Consider the following 18410-nt stretch of genomic DNA (forward strand, 5'->3'; position numbering starts at 1 on the left):
TGATATGGTGTGATGTGGTGTGATATGGTGTGAATGTGGTGTGATATGGTGTGATGTGGTATGATATGGTGTGAATGTGGTGTGATATGGTGTGATGTGGTGTGATGTGGTGTGATGTGGTGTGATATGTAGTTGGTTCTAACTTAGCCAGTCTAGTTGACTTGACTTTGAGTCCACTCTAAACAGTTTAATAAGGCCAAAAAAAAGAGAGATAATTGTTTCGCGACACATCACTTAAATACCCTCGCGTCAGTTTTTTTTGTGTGTGTTTGTCCAGCCCATGCACTCTGCAGATCCATGGGGAAACACAAAAATAACCCCCCCTACTACAGTGAAGACAACTGCAGAGCCAATCATGAACAAGCAAATGACATCTGCTCCACATACACACTTGCTCTAAAGTACTAAATAAAAAGAACAGACACTGCCATAAATAGTAGACTGAGTGACAGGTTTATTGAGAATTGAAAAAAAAAACGCATCGTCGCACCATTTTAGACAAACCTGTCCTGACCAGGAACAAATTTTTTTCTTGGCCTAATGTTGGGTTAAATTTAGGTTATGCATAATTATAATAACTATGTGATTACATATTAAGTGTATTTAGTATCCTAGATAAAGAGAATACCAGGGTTAAAGGTCAGGTTTGCTGCTAAATGTAAAATTGACTTTGTGATATGTATTTTGAAATATTAAACTTTTTAAAACTTTTTTTTTACATTCAGTGTATAAACATTGACAACCATAGAGGATGAATGAAGTGACTAAATTTTTTTACATTCAATGTATAAACATTAAGAGCCATAGAGGATGAATGAAGTGACTAAATTTTTTTACATTCAGTGTATAAACATTAAGAGCCATAGAGGATGAATGAAGTGACTAAATTTTTTTACATTCAGTGTATAAACATAAAGAGCCATAGAGGATGAATGAAGTGACTAAATTTTTTTACATTCAGTGTATAAACATAAAGAGCCGTAGAGGATGAATGAAGTGACTAAATTTTTTTACATTCAGTGTATAAACATAAAGAGCCATAGAGGATGAATGAAGTGACTAAATTTTTTTACATTCAGTGTATAAACATTAAGAGCCGTAGAGGGTGAATGAAGTGACTAAATTTTTTTACATTCAGTGTATAAACATAAAGAGCCGTAGAGGATGAATGAAGTGACTAAATTTTTTTACATTCAGTGTGTAAACATTAAGAGCCATAGAGGATGAATGAAGTGACTAATTTTGATGTATTCCTGTGACCAGTTAATTGTTTTCATTTATTTTAGGTAACTTGGTGGCGTAATGATGAACTTATTGACTCCTCATATTCCACTGATGGTAACAAAGCAATAAATCCTCTAGTACTAACTACCACCTATATTGATGACCAAGCTAAATTTATTTGCCGAGCCAAAACTAGAGTCATAGCCGTCCCAATGGAAGCAACTACTACCCTCACTGTCAACTGTAAGTTTTAGATTACTGTTAACTCTTGATATTGATCCACTATATGAAAATTCATGTTTGACCTTGTCTCTCCATCTGGGGTGTAGCTTGAGCAGAGGTTGTGTAAATGTGGTGAGTCCGTGATGAATTAAGTGACACCTTTGACTTAATTCACCCGATGATCTCTCCCCAGGGTTTGTAAAGTGGTACTGCATCTCGTACTACCCCTGCAGGACAGAGATCATGTGGTGTTTAGGTGGGTCACAGGTTGGGTAAAGGTGGGTATATTAGAATTTTCGTTTATTGATGATTTCAGCTAAATTGCAGATTTCAGTTTGGTTCCCATTGTTTACTATTGATATCTGTATACATGACTAGAATCTATGTTGGCCAGTGAATACAATTTGGAGCACTTCCTTATCACTGTTCTATGTTTGTTGCCAATATATAGGACTGTGATAATGCGATCTTACTTAGCACTGAGTTAAGAGTTGGAAAGCCAAGTCACAATACTTGGTCCAACATATGACATTTAGGTGTAAAGGGGCCTTTGTCATTGCGATTCTTCTAGTGACTCATAGTGACTTACCCTTAGGTTAGTAGTACTTTCCGACTGAATGAAGAAAAATATTGCAGAATAGCATAATTATTCCAGCACCAGTAATATCAAAGAAAAATCGGAGAAAGTAATAGCAATTTTGAGCATTTTATGTCATATTCGAACACAGCAGAGCCAGTGGTGTAAAGACGTGTTGTTGTGACATAGAATGACCAGAGTATATATTCCATATTTTTTTGTTCAACTTGGCTAATGCACGGTATAATACAAACACAGCAGAACACGGTGACATATTAGACACACATTGTTGTGACATAGAAAGACCAGAGTATATATTCCATATTTTTTGTTGAACTTGGATTATGCATGGTATAATACGAACACAGCAGAACACGGTTACATATTACAATGTAGACACACATTGTCGTGACATAGAAAGACCAGAGTATATATTCCATATTTTTTGTTCAACTTGGATCATGCATGGTGTAATTATATTTACTCTCTTGTCTTATTATTTCATTCCTTCCTCAGTTGGTCCAGAGTACGTCAATATCACTGGCTCTGAAAAGGCTATAAATGTCGGAGATGAAGTTACACTGACGTGTAGCACAGCACGCAGTAATCCTGCCGCCAGTATAACATGGTTCTCAGGAGGACTTAGAATTATGACACATGAAGATGTGGTGACTACAGACCCTAACGGCGGCTACATCACATCACAGAATGTTACAGTCCGACTAACTGATGAAACAGACAGAATAGTTTATATGTGCCAAGCTACAAATTCGGTACTAAGAAACACAGTGACAGCCACACAAAGTGTTAGTGTTCAATGTAAGTAGTCTTTGTCTATATAGTCTTGTGGTAAAAGTGTGTGTCATACAGAGTGTTTGTCAAGTTTTGTACATTACACAGTATGGTGTTAAAGTGTCTAGTACTATGTTCAGTGTTTGTCAAGTTTTGTACATGACACATTATTGTGTTAGTGTCTAGTCCTATGGACAGAGTGTTTGCCAAGTTTTGTACATGACACATTATTGTGTTAAAGTGTCTAGTACTATGTACAGAGTGTGTGTCAAGTTTTGTACATTACACAGTATTGTATTAAAGTGTCTAGTCCTATGTATAGAGTGTTTGCCAAGTTTTGTACATGGCACAGTATTGTGTTAAAGTGTCTCGTCCTATGTACAGAGTGTTTGTCAAGTTTTGTACATTACACAGTATTGTGTTAAAGTGTCTAGTACTATGTACAGAGTGTTTGTCAAGTGTTGTACATTACAGAGTATTGTGTTAAAGATTCTAGTCCTATGTACAGAGTGTATGTCAAGTGTTGTACATTACACAGTATGGTGTTAAAGTGTCTAGTCCTATGTACAGAGTGTTTGCCAAGTTTTGTACATGGCACAGTATTGTGTTAAAGTGTCTAGTCCTATGTACAGAGTGTTTGTCAAGTTTTGTACATGACACATTATTGTGTTAAAGTGTCTAGTACTATGTACAGAGTGTATGTCAAGTTTTGTACATGACACATTATTGTGTTAAAGTGTCTAGTCCTATGTACAGAGTGTTTGCCAAGTTTTGTACATGACACAGTATTGTATTAAAGTGTCTAATACTATGTATAGAGTGTTTGTCAAGTTTTGTACATGACACAGTATTGTGTTAAAGTGTCTAGTCCTATGTACAGAGTGTATGTCAAGTTTTGTACATATTACACAGTTCGGTGTTAAAGTGTCTAGTATTGTGACCAAAAATGTTCATCAGCTTGGTAGATCAAATGATTTACATAGGTTATAATACACAAGCAATTCGTTTTAGCATTGAGCTCTCGATCTGTCTTTTTTTGATGATCCTGTCCAGAATGACAAATTCCAGTTAGAGCTGACCACTAGGTGGCGGTATAATCCCTATCTATGTCAACAGACTTAGTTTAATTGTCAAGTTTTGTACAAGACACAATACATGACATATTGTGACAGCAAAAGTTTCAGATTTTAATTTCCAAGCCGCATTAGGGGAAGAAAAAATAATTGTGTGTTGTTTTTTATCTTTTCAGTTGTTTTTATTTATGAAAAATATTGATTCAACCCAACCCACCAAAACAAACAAAATGTTGGTCAGAATACCCCTTCTGATGAACTATGTACAGACATCACTGGGGAAACGAAAACCAGAGACATACATGAAGGTCAAGAAGGCAAAGAATATCTTTGTTTTAAAGGTTTAAAAAATGTTTAGAGTCTGAGGCTTAAACTAGAGTCGGTCAGGTTATTGGAAATAATTCTATTTATTTGGCCTTATAAAATATACATGTGTCATATCCTTGTCTTTCTTTATCAGATCCACCAGAGGCTCCAACTATATCAGGCTATGGTGGTAATGACATTGCTAAAGCTGGTAATCTTCTCAGTATGATGTGTGCATCATTTGGTGGTAATCCTCTTGCTACGCTGGTATGGAAGAAGAACGGAGTAGCATTAGAAGATGGAAACTATAAAACCCAGGGTAACACAGCCACAAGTCAACTCAGTATCATTACAGAGCAGAGTGATAATGGAGCAATATATTCCTGTGATGCTAGTAACCCAGCAACTCCTAAACCTTTGTCTTGTAACGTGACACTGGTTGTACATTGTGAGTATATATATGGTGATAATCGTGTGGAGTCATGATGGTCGAATGGTTAGAGTAGCTCTCTTGGAATCTGCAGGTTGCAGGTTCGAACCCTGTCACTGCCATTTGTTTCTGAGTCACTAAAGTCCTTGGGCAAGATTTGAACCATGATTGTGCCTCAATCAACCCAGCTGTATAATTGGGGACCTGGTAGGATAGAGGTTGCAATGTGAATGCTTTAATCCTATGCACTTATAAAGGCTGCAATGGATTGAATGCTCCCCAGGGAGTTGAGGAAGTATAAAGGGCCGTTGTGCCACCATAGATCCGTGCCAGGGGTAATAATTGTAAAGCACTTTGAGCACCGAGTGGGAAAACACTATGTAAAAACCAACATTATTATTATTATAATATAAAAAGACATTAGTGTACCGGTATGTATTTATTGTGACTATACCTTACTTTTCAAGACTTAGTGTCTGAAACCTCATTTGCACACAGAAACAATAAACTGATAGATTTGGCACTGATGATAGCAGTATATAGATGATAGGGCATCTCAATTATTCGCATACCCTGAATTCCCTACCGCAATGTACTGCGGGTGATGAAAGTGACATTTTGGTGACTCACTAGATCTCAACTAAAGCATCGAGGACAAAATCAACCTTGCCTACATTGATGTCATTAATTTGTAGCATTGTTAAAGGAAACTAACATGTTATATATAATTTTTTTTTTTTTAATTTTATTTTTCCTTCTTTTGTTTTTTTCCTTATTGATCAACTAACTTTGCCAAACTCTGTATATGGTAGACTAATTAGTTTTTGAAGAAGAAAAAAATTACCACCAAATATTTGACTTTTGTATTGCAGTTCCACCTGCTTCAGTTTCTCTGCGCACTATTCCAGAACATACCAAGGAAGGTCAGCAAGCTGTTATAGAATGTGTATCAGCTAGCAGTAACCCAGCATCTGACGTAACCTGGTTTAGAGACGGTATAGAAGTCATTGGTAAGTATCATATTGACTAGCAGTAACCCAGCATCTGACGTAACATGGTTTAGAGACGGTATAGAAGTCATTGGTAAGTATCATATTGACTAGCAGTAACCCAGCATCTGACGTAACCTGGTTTAGAGACGGTATAGAAGTCATTGGTAAGTACCACATTGACTAGCAGTAACCCAGCATCTGACGTAACCTAGTTTAGAGACGGTATAGAAGTCATTGGTAAGTACCACATTGACTAGCAGTAACCCAGCATCTGACGTAACCTGGTTTAGAGACGGTATAGAAGTCATTGGTAAGTACCACATTGACTAGCAGTAACCCAGTATCTGACGTAACATGGTTTAGAGACGGTATAGAAGTCATTGGTAAGTATCACATTGACTAGCAGTAACCCAGTATCTGACGTAACCTGGTTTAGAGACGGTATAGAAGTCATTGGTAAGTATCATATTGACTAGCAGTAACCCAGTATCTGACGTAACCTGGTTTAGAGATGGTATAGAAGTCATTGGTAAGTATCATATTGACTAGCAGTAACCCAGTATCTGACATAACATGGTTTAGAGACGGTATAGAAGTCATTGGTAAGTATCACATTGACTAGCAGTAACCCAGTATCTGACATAACATGGTTTAGAGACGGTATAGAAGTCATTAGTAAGTATCATATTGACTAGCAGTAACCCAGCATCTGACATAACATGGTTTAGAGACGGTATAGAAGTCATTGGTAAGTACCACATTGACTAGCAGTAACCCAGTATCTAATCCTATCTAATATAAGGTAACCTCATCTAATCTAACTTAAGTGCTAATTCTTGCATGGTTGACAATGAAGTATAGTGAGACCTTGCCAGGTATTGATGATAGAGAGATAAGTGTTATCTAATCTTTAATATTTAAGTGATAAATTATTTTTTGACAGGCCTGGTATACATAGTCAAACCTTGACAGGCATTGATGGTGAAGAGGTCAATCTAATCTAATCTAATCTAATCTAATCTAATCTAATCTAATCTAACCCAAAGTGATAAATTGTATTATTTATTGACAGGTGAATATAATCAAACATTAGCAGGCATTGATGGTGGAGAGGTCAATCTAATCTAATCTAATCTAATCTAAAGTGATATATTGTATTATTTATTGACAGGTGAATATAATCAAACCTTAGCAGGCATTGATGGTGGCAGGTGAATATAATCAAACCTTAGCAGGCATTGATGGTGGAGAGGTCACCATAAGTCATTTGAAAATAGCTGAGGTTACAGCTGATGATGGCGGTAAAAGTTTCCAATGTAGAGCCACTAATCCTATACTTGATGAGAGTACCAATGATGCCGTCTTTCTAGATGTCAAATGTAAGTTACTTCTCTCTCTCTCTCTCTCTCTCTCTCTCTCTCTCTCTCTCTCTCTCTCTCTCTCTCTCTCTCTCTCTCTCTCTCTCTCTCTCTCTCTCTCTCTCTCTCTCTCTCTCTCTCTCTCTCTCTCTCCCCCCCCCCCCCCCGAGTATTTAAAGTATCTGAAATAATTATCACAACTCAGGGCTTGAAATAGTGAAAAATAAATGTCTTGCCAACAAGACAAATAGAAATTAGAAACACTTGTCAAAATCAGAAAGTTCTTGTCCACAAAGTAAATTTGTTTTTGGTAAATGTTATTGACATGTCCCTTTTGATAGGTCTTGGTCAGCAAAGGAGTTGCCACAACCTTACTTCAAGTTTGATTAAACTCAGGAAATGTAGGCAGACTGATTGTTTGTATTGAAACGAGCTGTGTAAATTAAAAAATTGGGATTTTAAAGCATTTCTCTTATGTGTGTTTCATATTTTCAGATGCTCCTGTCTTTATGTCAGCTGGAGATCAGACACTCGACACAAATGAAATTATTGGTGATTTCCGAATAGAGGTGTCTGCAAGAGCCAACCCAAATGTGATTACCTATGTATGGTTTAGAAATGGACAGCCTATTGACATAGCCCTCAATTCCAAGTACACCCTGGCCACTGATTCTGGCACTTTGATTATACATAATATCACTAAAGATGAGGCTGGCAAGTATATGTGTCAAGCTACAAATGAAGAAGGAATAAAGAACATCACGAATACTGTGAACGTATGGTGTAAGTAATGTTCGGCAATACAAAAAAAAAGAATTGTTTCTGGTCAGGACAGTTGGTCTGAAAGTGGTGTGACGACACAATATTTTATATTTTTTTTAAATTCTCAATAAACCTGTCACTCAATCTACTATTTATGGTTGTTACTTTTCTTTTTATTTAGTACTTTAGAGCAAGTGTGTATGTGAGGCAGATGTCATTTGCTTGTTCATGATTGCCTCTGCAGTTGTCTTCACTGAAGTAGGGAGGGTTATTTTTGTGTTTCTCGTCCAGATCTGCAGACTACATGGGCTGGACAAACATCAAAAAAAAAGACAGATGTGAGGGTATTTAAGTGAAGCGCACGCAGACCAGAAACAATTCTCTCTTTTTTGGCCTCATTTTCAACCTTTTTTTTGAGAAAGAATCATATATTATCTGGTAGAGTGCACAATATGCCTAAAAATCTAAGTTATTCGATTCATGTCTCTGAAAAAATTTGCATATAACATGTTGTTCGTGCTCCTTGTGAAATAATTAAATAAAAGTTGGATTCACCATCTTTTCTTTTTAGAATAGATTATATGGTAAAAAAAACGTAACTTTATTACAACCGTTTAGAAAATGACCGTTGTATTTGGGTATATAAATTTAATAAAGATATTTAAAAAACAATACAGTGAAATAGGCTAATGTTATAAGTATATTCTGTACATATATTGTCACACTATCATTTTCTATCCATTTCAGTTTCACCTAGTATAGACACACCAGACCAACAGATTGTAAGTATGGGTAAAGCCAGTCCTTTAATATGCAAAGCAAAAGCCAATCCCATGCCAGCTGGTTTCATTCACTGGAGTAGAGAAGGCTACAACATCAGCAAGTACAAACAGATATATACGGATGGGATGAGTACCCTTGAGTTAACCGACATCACCAAAAGTAGTGCTGGACCTTATGTATGTCACGCAGACAATGGTATTGCACCTAAAGCTACCAAAATTGTACAAGTAATAGTACAGTGTAAGTTTATTATCTTTAACTTGTTTCCAATTGTACGTATTTTAGACTCCATTGTTCAGTTTTCAAATTTACTCATTTTGAATCTTGAGGTACATCAGAAAGGTTATTTAGATGTTATTCCCCAAAATTTGTCTTCGTTCAGGCAAGGAAAATATGAGAGACGTAAGGGTCTAGTTGGCATTGTCGATATGAGTTGCTAGATGAGTGGTGACACCCTTAGGTCACGAGTATTTCCCGGCTGCATGAACTAAAATATTTGGGAATAATATAAGTATACCTTCTCAAGAATAAATGATGAAAAATCAGGAAAATAATAGTGACTTGGAACATTTTGGCTCATATTTCGAACACTGCAAAATCAGTGACGTAGACACTGGTTGTCCTGACGTAGAATGACCTGGGTATATAATCCATATTTTCTGTTCAAAGACAATAACTTGGCTTGAGCATGCTATAAATTCAAATTTTACAGTATTGTTCATTTTCTTCATAGATGCACCCAAAATACAAAAATCTTCCGAAATAGAAAAAGTGGCGTCTACAGCCGGGAAAAATGCCATTCTAGTATGTGAAGCAGAAGGTGCTCCTGAAGTGAGATTCCAATGGTTCAGACATGGTATCGAATTCGACAGCAGTAAAGACAGACATACAATAGCATTATATCATAAAACGTACTCCGTAAACTACGAAAGTCGTCTTACAATTGTCGATATCAACGAAGCCGAAGATTTCGGTATGTACATGTGTAAGGCATCCAATGACCTAGGTGCTGACAGCTGGAACATTAGACTTGAAAGAATAGGTAAGGAACAATCGCACACAATGTCACACCAGCTCAATAAGCAAACTTCGTTTGTTTAGGGGGTCTGGCGTCAATGCGATTGCTGAACTCCATTTTCACACTTCTAACCAAATTTCGACGAACTCCTTCAATGATAACAACTTTTAAATTTACTACCGAGATGTTGATAAGTTGATAAAAATTTACTTCTAATGTAAGATATGGTGCTGGATTTCTTACTATTTTAATGTGTTTACAATCATGTTTTTACATTACATAGATCATAGTGGTGTGACTGCCACATTTTTTTCATAGTTTACATCAAATATAAACGTTGGATGTCACACTTGTGAACATTCGTTATGGGGAAGGAGTTTTGACCTAAACGAATGATTTATGTTTGTTGAGCTTGTGCGACATTGTGCAATCGTACCAAGTACACTTTTGTCAACTTTATATATTTTTTTCTTCAAAATCTTCATATATTAATGATTTATTTAAAGTGGCCATAAGAATTTGGTATTTATTTAGGATTTTTAATTTATAAAACAATTTTATTATGGGCTTCCTACTTGAAGAATTAGTGTGAAACAATATAAACCAAGTCTGTGATTGTAACTCAATACATTGCAAAAAATCTTTAAAAAATGTGTAAAAAGTTTGTTATTGTACGTACAATAATGCAAATACAAAACAAAGTAGTAGTGACAACAAAGACAAGTCTGAACTGGTCACCAGTTTTGCAAGAATGATGAAAACAATCAAAATAATAACAAAACGTCCTCGCTATAAAAACTGACGTAAATTTTAAGGAATCCAAATACAAACAGTGTATAATGCCTCTCAGGAACTTCTTTCGTGATAACACTGGAATTTTGCGAACAGCGTTTATTGACAACACCTGACAGTTGAACAAACTTTTTGCCCACAAAACAAACAAATTTCATTTTGTTTATATTTATGCAAAAGGGCGTATTTCATAATTGGAAAAAACGTACAAATATCAGATTAATCAGTTATCTCTAAGGCAACAAAACTTTGGATTTTGGTATTTATATTTCACAGTGTAGTAGATTTAGGTATACACAGAAACTAAATCAAGAGAAAAGAGAATTTTACATGATATGCTACCTTGTAGAATAGAAATTGCTCCTTGTCTCCATTTTCGTAAGTATAATAACGTCCAAATGATTCGGACGGAAGCTTTGTACTCGCTTAATAAACAGATTCCAAATAGTATCTGCTTATTTCATAATATATGCTAGCATTGTTATTTTGCTCTGTTTGTGTTTTTCCGGCCTGCCTGGTAAGTTTTGGAGAAATTCAAGAACAGCAAAAAAAGTATGTAATTAATGGAAAAAAATTTATATCATCAATTTCGTAATTTTACAATGATTACAGATGTACCAGATGCAGTGCGTGACTTGCGTGAAGTGAGTACAAATGAAGACTCTGTTACCTTGATGTGGAAGCCAGGATTCAATGGTGGATTACCACAGTCCTTTGAAATACGTTACAATGAAATGGGTGCAAAGAATTACTTGCATCTTGATGTATCACCACCTAATGCTACAGTGTATACTGTAACTCAACTAAAGGATAACACAAAGTACGATTTCAACATCAGAGCTTTTAATGACAGAGGACGTGGTCCTTATGGTACTAACTTAATCAGAGTTACAACGCATGGTATGTATATTCAGTGTGTTTAGTCCCCACCGCTATGTATATACCGGGTATTCAGTGTTTTTTAGTTCCCATTGCTATGTATATTAAATGTTTTTTTAGTCATCCGAAGGGAGGACTATTATTGGCTCTGACCATCTGGCTGTAACACATCATTTCTCAATCTATCTAAAAATTGCAAGATTGCATTTGTATGTTAATGATGAAAAATTGAACATTTTAACTTTAAGATGGGATAATGATTAATAGTTGTATAATTAATTATTTTTCTTGATTTGTACAGCGAAACCTGGTGTTCCACCACCTTCCCAAAAAAGTAAGTAGAGTCTGTTTTGATACATTTTTGTGATATTTGGATGGTTACCATGACGAATATCGGAATAGGCCATTGCAGACTGCAAACAGGAAATTGAGAATACAGCGCCCTCGCTCAAATTGGGGGTATCATCACCTCATTGTACCGTTTCTTAAGAGCTTTGTTCCTTGGTATTCTGTAGAAGTGTAAATCAGGGATGTTTTTTATATTGTTCAGACATTGAGGAAAGCAGCAGTGCTCTATGATTAACCAAGTAACCTACACTATGTTTACCCCCAAGGTACACACAGACAGGAAGTAGAGCGCCACCATGTGGCAAATTTTGGAAAGGACTTAATTCAGTTATTTTACTTTGCCAGTTTGTAACAAGTTTCATTTGTTAATGCTTGCTTTTTGTTGGTTGTAATTTATTAAAAAGAATACATCTACCTCAACTTCTCAATTTTGATTTGATGCTTGAATAATATATTATAATTATTGTTTTATTTTACAGTTGTACATGTTGGTGGTATACCCTTCTACGTCATTATCATCGTAATATTTGTATTTGCCGCCTGTATCATTCTCAACATCTTTTTGGTCTTCTGTTATCTGAGAAAACGAAAACGAAAAAAGACTGCTGCTACTGTTGCCAAAAATAGTAAGTGGAAATAAACTTACTTTTTTGTAGTTATGTTTCCAAACAGAGTAAGATTTTTTCATAAAGTAATTTTGCCAGACTTCCCCCTTTATATGTTACCAAGGCTCCCTGCTCTTAGCAAAAACACTGTGTATCATTAACTCTCAAGATGTCATATATCTGTATATATACAGACCCCTTCCAGGTTCCCACGCCACGTCTGCATATATGCAGACCTCAGACAAATTTACTCATTTGCATAATCCCAATTTTCACCTCATAGGTGGGTAAATTAATATTCATTTGCCAATATATACATAATGTGTAGATAAGGAAAAAATAGGATTGATTGTGTTTTATTTTTCCTTTCAAGTTAAAGTTGATATTTGTAGAGTAGGTAAGATCCTACTCTGTAGTGGAAAAGGTCCTTGGCCTAGGGAGTCTTTTGCATGAAAATCCTTGGCCTAGGGAATGTTTTGCATGCAAAGTCTATAGCATGTAACTGTAGATCAGAATTTGATATTGTTTTCATTGCTTTTTAGCTACTATCGCTGCCCCAAGAGAAAATATTGAACTTTATAAACCGTAAGTATTATGTATCATACATCCCATGACAAAATATCAAACTGTAGGCCTAAAAATAAATTGTATAGTTCAGGTTACCAGACCCCACCTAGTTTTTCATTGCCGACCCTAAACACTTTTTCACATATGTGAGAAAAAAAAAAAATTGTGAAGTCTCATGAAAACATTCAGGATAATCAAGATGGCGCGGTTTGCAAGTTCCCTATTCAGTACAAATATTACAATTGACTGACGCTATTTCTGGGTTTACTTTTTGCATACACCCCCGAATGACTGAGAAAGTTTCTAGGTTGACTTTTTGTTATGCACCCCCAAATGAAGTGTACGTTTTGTATATGTACCTATTGACTGTGGTTCCAAGTTATTATATCTAATTCAATTTTGTCTGTTTCAATATTAGGCCAGCACAACCCAATAACTACACTGACCCACCTGGTATTGGTAACTATGACGACATTCAATCATATGACAGTGAGTATGACAGACGAAGTTACGATTATCCACCACGTGGTCCAGACGGTGGATCTGGTTTCTACAATGAGGGCTACCACTACGGGCGTTCTGGGCCTGCATCGTATGATAGCTGGGATATGGAGGATCCTTATCATCCAGGTGAATATATCCCACCACTGCCACCAATGTTATGAATTGTCTGCCATCACAACCTATCAATCATAGTAAATGTATCCCACCACTGCCACCAATGTTATGAATTCTTTGCCATCACAACCTATCAATCATAGTAAATATATCCCACCACTGCCACCAATGTTATGAATTCTTTGCCATCACAACCTATCAATCATAGTAAATATATCCCACCACTGCCGCCAATGTTATGAATTCTTTGGCATCACAACCTATCAATCATAGTAAATATATCACACCACTGCCACCAATGTTATGAATTGTTTGCCATGACTTTTTAGCCCCAGTGACTATATAGACTAGAAGATACTGTAGTAGTGTAGGAATGGGGTGTGTCCATCTGGCTGTTTCTCTGCCATGCATGGCCAATCTCAATCAGCAGTAACAGTTGTGAAATGCTTTGAACACAGTTTTGGAAGGGCTATGTCAAAACTACAGTAACTATATTATGTGCAAATAGTCACATTGTAATAAAGATAAATGCTGAAACCCATCTATTAATGGTTTATAGTTGAGTTGAATTGTATATGTCTTTAGTCTTGGTTACCCAGACTCTCACCACTGGGGGCTCTTCTACAAGACCACCCAGACAAGAGTCTGGGGACACCACATTTCAAGTATCCCATGTTGGAAGTTATACTATACATTTCTTCCAAGTTATGAGAAATGGGCTTACAAGTCCTGTTCATTATAATTAATATGTATCAATCACTTGAAAAGTGGCAGCCTATAATGAAAGTACGTAAGTCATTCAGCCTGCAATGTTGGACATGAAGTATTTCTCGGTATGACTGCTGTAGGAGCTTGTTCCTGCGTGGGTGAGTTGGAATTCGTTTTTTGTTTAGGTAGGTCTCGTAGGCAGAGTCCCCAGTGGTGGGAGTGTGGGTAACTGAGACTAACATGTCCTTTGATATTTCAGGACCCTTACCTCCTGTACCTGAGGACCGCTATGAAGTTGATGATCCTACTTTGAGTGAAGAGGAAGAATATGCTGCAACACTACGACGTAAACAAGCTGAGCTGACTAGGGTAAGATTGCAAGACATTGTAGGCATTTACTATGAGGGGCCTGGGGGGTGTTAATTACTACAGATAGGGGGGTAGGTACTAATGGGGTAAGTAATAGAGATGGGAGAATTACTACAGATTAAGTACTACAGATTGGAAGGGGGGGGGCTGTTATGATAGATGGGGCCAATTACTACAGATGGGGCCATTACTAAAGATTAAGGGCAGTTGTGACAGGTAAGGGGCAGTTAGGCCAGTGGGTAGTCATGACAGATAGGTGCAGTTACTACAGATTCAAAAGGGTAGGGGGAGGGGGTTCAAAATGATTTCATAGGAGGATGTTCAGTACCAGTATGCAGAGCTAGAACACACATCATTTATGCAAGGTAACTTTTTCTGTTTGTGAAATAAGTGTATTCTTCATCAATATGATAAAAGTTTATGTTTTTCTGTCTCTCTTTTTTGACAGCCTCGTACTCCTACACCATCTAGTGTTCCAGGCAGTGGTATCTATACTTCTCTACCAAGAGACATTGAATCCGATCACGATATCGGTGATGCCCATTTTGTGTAATCTTACTATCCTATCTTCAAGCAAGATTTGGTACGACCCTGTGAATGTCTATGGCTAATCAGTCTGTTCTATTTAGGAAAAGGGGGGCAAGGGTCTAAAACAGCCACGGAGGCCTGATATGGACAGGAAAAATGTTTTCAGATGTTTTGGTTGAATTTTGAACAGCTGACTTGTATGTCTCATTTACTAAAATAGAATTTTGCATGTAGCTTTGACACAAAAATAACAGTAATTTACTAGTAATTTCTTGGAAGACACCATGACTTCCACTCTACAGGTTATGAAGACTACTCAGCATATATTTGTCAGCTAATTTTTAGGGAATTTGTGTTTTAATAGTTTTTTTGTTTCAACCACTATATATCTGTTGTTAGTCAGATTCACTGGTCTGCCTCGTAGGTATGTTACTTGTAAAAGTAGCCACATTCCCAAGTACATGGACACAAGATCACTAATCGTATGTTATAGCCTTCTCTACTCCAGTGAATGAAACCAGCTTTAGTTTGGTGTTAAGAGTTGTAATGCAATAGGTCTCCAAACTATGTCAATTTTTACTGTCTTTCTGCTAACTTGATAATGTTTGTATCTCTAGACAACTCTGAGTTATAAACAGTTGAAAGTAACATGAGGTGTAGTGTAGTGTGAGTTCATGTACTGTAGGGGTATCTTAAATTTCCAATAGTGGTTCCGACCTCCTAGTCTGTAAGGTACGCCGTGGCAGGGCACTCACACACACCAGTCAACCCCTCTCACGTCAGCAGAGAGGAGACCGGTGAGGGTGAAAGACACGGCGTATCTTACAGTCTACATACCTCCTTTCTAACATATCACTATTTATTCAATCCTAATACCTAGTGGCTAATACAAGTTTAGTATAAACACCGCCATCTAGTGGTGGAGACTAGTACATGATGGTTTCTCCCTTGCATTCAAAATGCTGAAACAGGGCCCTGTTCACCCCCTGCTGAGAGTAAAGGGAGGCTGGTGAGGTAAGTCAGGAGGGGGAAGGGAAGGGGTTAGGGCAGTAGGAGCTGTGATTGTGAAACTATTTGTGCCAATTATGTCGAGTGAAGTACATAAAATTAATTTCAATACTGTATATGCATGTAACAGTTGTGTTTTATAAATCAACATACAGTAATTTCTATTTTCTTCCTGAACAAGGTAACAGGGGCCAAGCCCTCTTAAAATTTGTGTACCTAGCTTGAAATAGTAAAATATCATTTTCAGCCCCTTAACTTGATGTAAACTGGTATCCAAACAGTTACCTGAATGATCAGTTATTACTATGTTTGCTTGACTGCCAGCAAGTTATCTAGAATAATTGAAACTTTAAGGTATTCACAGCCTCTCAACCCACAGGGCTTGAAATTAACAATAGTCGTGCATCCACAGACTACCAATTCTTGTCATGGGATTACCATAATTTGCAGCTGGTAGCCCACTCAGGCTACCACTGATCATGCGATGATTTAAAGGATGGAATATCTACGGACATGAAAGTATTTTAATAACACATATATTTCCAATAGAGGAACTCTGTTTTCAGTTCATGAATGTGGGACTACTGGTCACCATCCTTGGGCTACCACTTTCTGAAATTGGTAGTCCACTAGGACTACCAAAGAAAAAAGTCAATCTGAACCCTGACCAAGGGGATTTGCATGACATTTCTTCAAGGAAGGAACTACAGAAAAAACCTGTGGATATAGTCAGTGATTTTACCATAAGTACCAAATCTAAGGAAGGAACTATGTAGATTTATGCTACCACTGACTATTAATTAACCCAATAGAAGAATATAAAGTCAATTTTTAAATTGAGAATTGTTAAAACTGCCATGTAAATAATTGAAAAGTAAAATACCAGATTTGTTGACAAACTGTTTTTCAGTTAACGTGTAGTAGTGCCAAAAACTATTTTCAGATTACTTTAACTAACTTTAAAGCAGACCCAGCTGTGTGGAATTGTGGTGTTATGTTTTCAATACATCAGCCAACAATGTGTTCAATGAAAATTGTTAAAATACTAATAATCAGACACTGTACTCAGTTCGAGGTCTATTTTATCGATAGTACAGTAATAAGTTAAAATTGTGATTTTTTTTGCTGCAGACTCAAAAGTCAGTTTGATTGGATAGATTACACCATACTATGTGTACTACTACACAGATATATTTACCCACAGGGGATTCAATACTGTTCAGGGTGTATGATTTTAGGAGTAAGTCATTGTATCTAAGAAAACAAGTTTCAAAAAATGTTCTCGTTTCAGCTATTGCAGCATAGTGAACAAACCTACAAAAAGGGTGATATTAAAAGAATTACTAAATTTTAAACTTTAAATCATTTTTTGATAAGTTTTTTGAAAACATAACTTGAGATTTCACTTATTTTTTTTTTTTTATTATTCCCCAGTAACTGTATTTAATGGTATTTTTACATTTATTTGAACTCAGCAACACATTTTTGTCTACTTCTTGTATTTGAGATTTTATTTTATTCATGTATTTTTATATTTACAAAGATGATGTGCCTTGAAAAACAAGTGCAAAATAATGTAGTATAACTTTTTGTAGTTTTATAAACTATTTTGATAATGTAGCTTGTAATCCAGTGACCTATACCTATTTATGCCATAGAGGGGGCTATTTCAATAATGTGGTAATTGCTAAAGATTACAGTGTTCACTGCTAACTTTCAAGATGTCCATACAAAGCTAATGACGTCACAATCAGTTCATAAGTGTATGCTCTACTGACAAATTATCCCCAATATTTTCTCTGTTTATCCAAGGGAAATGTGAGTGACCTAAGGGGCTTTGTCTTGGGTTGAAGGACGGTATATAACAAAACCCTTTGGTTATGAGTATTTTCTGGCTAAATGAAGAAAAATATTGGGGAATAATACACAAAGAACAGTGTTGCAGCCAGAGGTTTTTTTTGGGTCATTTGACACAAATCTTTTGGACGTGACCCACAATTTTGAAAGTGATGGGTCATAGATGACCCACACTAACATTGTATGCAAATATTTTTAGCATTAGTGCGCAACATGACCACACCTATAGCAACTGCCAAATCATCGCGTATATTGCATAGATAACAACAGGGTTGGATAGGCAACTGCATAATCATTCAGCAAATATCTAGCATGGATCAGCATGTGGGTAAATATTTTGCAGTTGTGCTACAATGCCATTGGCGCTTTTTTGAAAATAATAATGTCCCCAAAAAACTTATGATGACCCAGAAAAATGAAAGTCTCGGGACACTATGTCCCACTCTTTCCAAAGGCTGGCTGCAACACTGAAAGAATATTTTTATGAAAACTATTGTCTCGTTTTCATCATTGTAATAAACACTGCAGAACCAATGTGAACACTGCGGAACCAATGACATACATGTGCATTGCCATGTAAATGACCAGGGTATA

At 36.4% G+C, this 18410-nt stretch overlaps 1 protein-coding gene across 1 annotated transcript in view; it reads left to right on the plus strand.

Annotated features, from left to right (window-relative positions):
* The window catches only part of LOC144439886 (nephrin-like), a 29313-nt gene extending 13621 nt beyond the window's left edge, over positions 1-15692 (plus strand). Inside the window, exons 5-18 of the mRNA XM_078129117.1 lie at positions 1287-1467; positions 2540-2842; positions 4349-4642; positions 5497-5634; positions 6828-6995; positions 7470-7757; positions 8484-8759; positions 9253-9561; positions 10942-11229; positions 12036-12182; positions 12704-12746; positions 13147-13358; positions 14314-14423; positions 14872-15692. Coding sequence (XP_077985243.1) covers positions 1287-1467; positions 2540-2842; positions 4349-4642; positions 5497-5634; positions 6828-6995; positions 7470-7757; positions 8484-8759; positions 9253-9561; positions 10942-11229; positions 12036-12182; positions 12704-12746; positions 13147-13358; positions 14314-14423; positions 14872-14976 — 2862 coding nt within the window. The 3' untranslated portion in view covers positions 14977-15692. The remainder of the gene's footprint in view (positions 1-1286; positions 1468-2539; positions 2843-4348; positions 4643-5496; positions 5635-6827; positions 6996-7469; positions 7758-8483; positions 8760-9252; positions 9562-10941; positions 11230-12035; positions 12183-12703; positions 12747-13146; positions 13359-14313; positions 14424-14871) is intronic.
* The last annotated feature ends 2718 nt before the right edge of the window (positions 15693-18410 follow it).

This window comes from Glandiceps talaboti, chromosome 9, assembly GCF_964340395.1.
Source record: "Glandiceps talaboti chromosome 9, keGlaTala1.1, whole genome shotgun sequence".
Classification (NCBI taxonomy): Eukaryota; Metazoa; Hemichordata; class Enteropneusta; family Spengelidae; genus Glandiceps; species Glandiceps talaboti.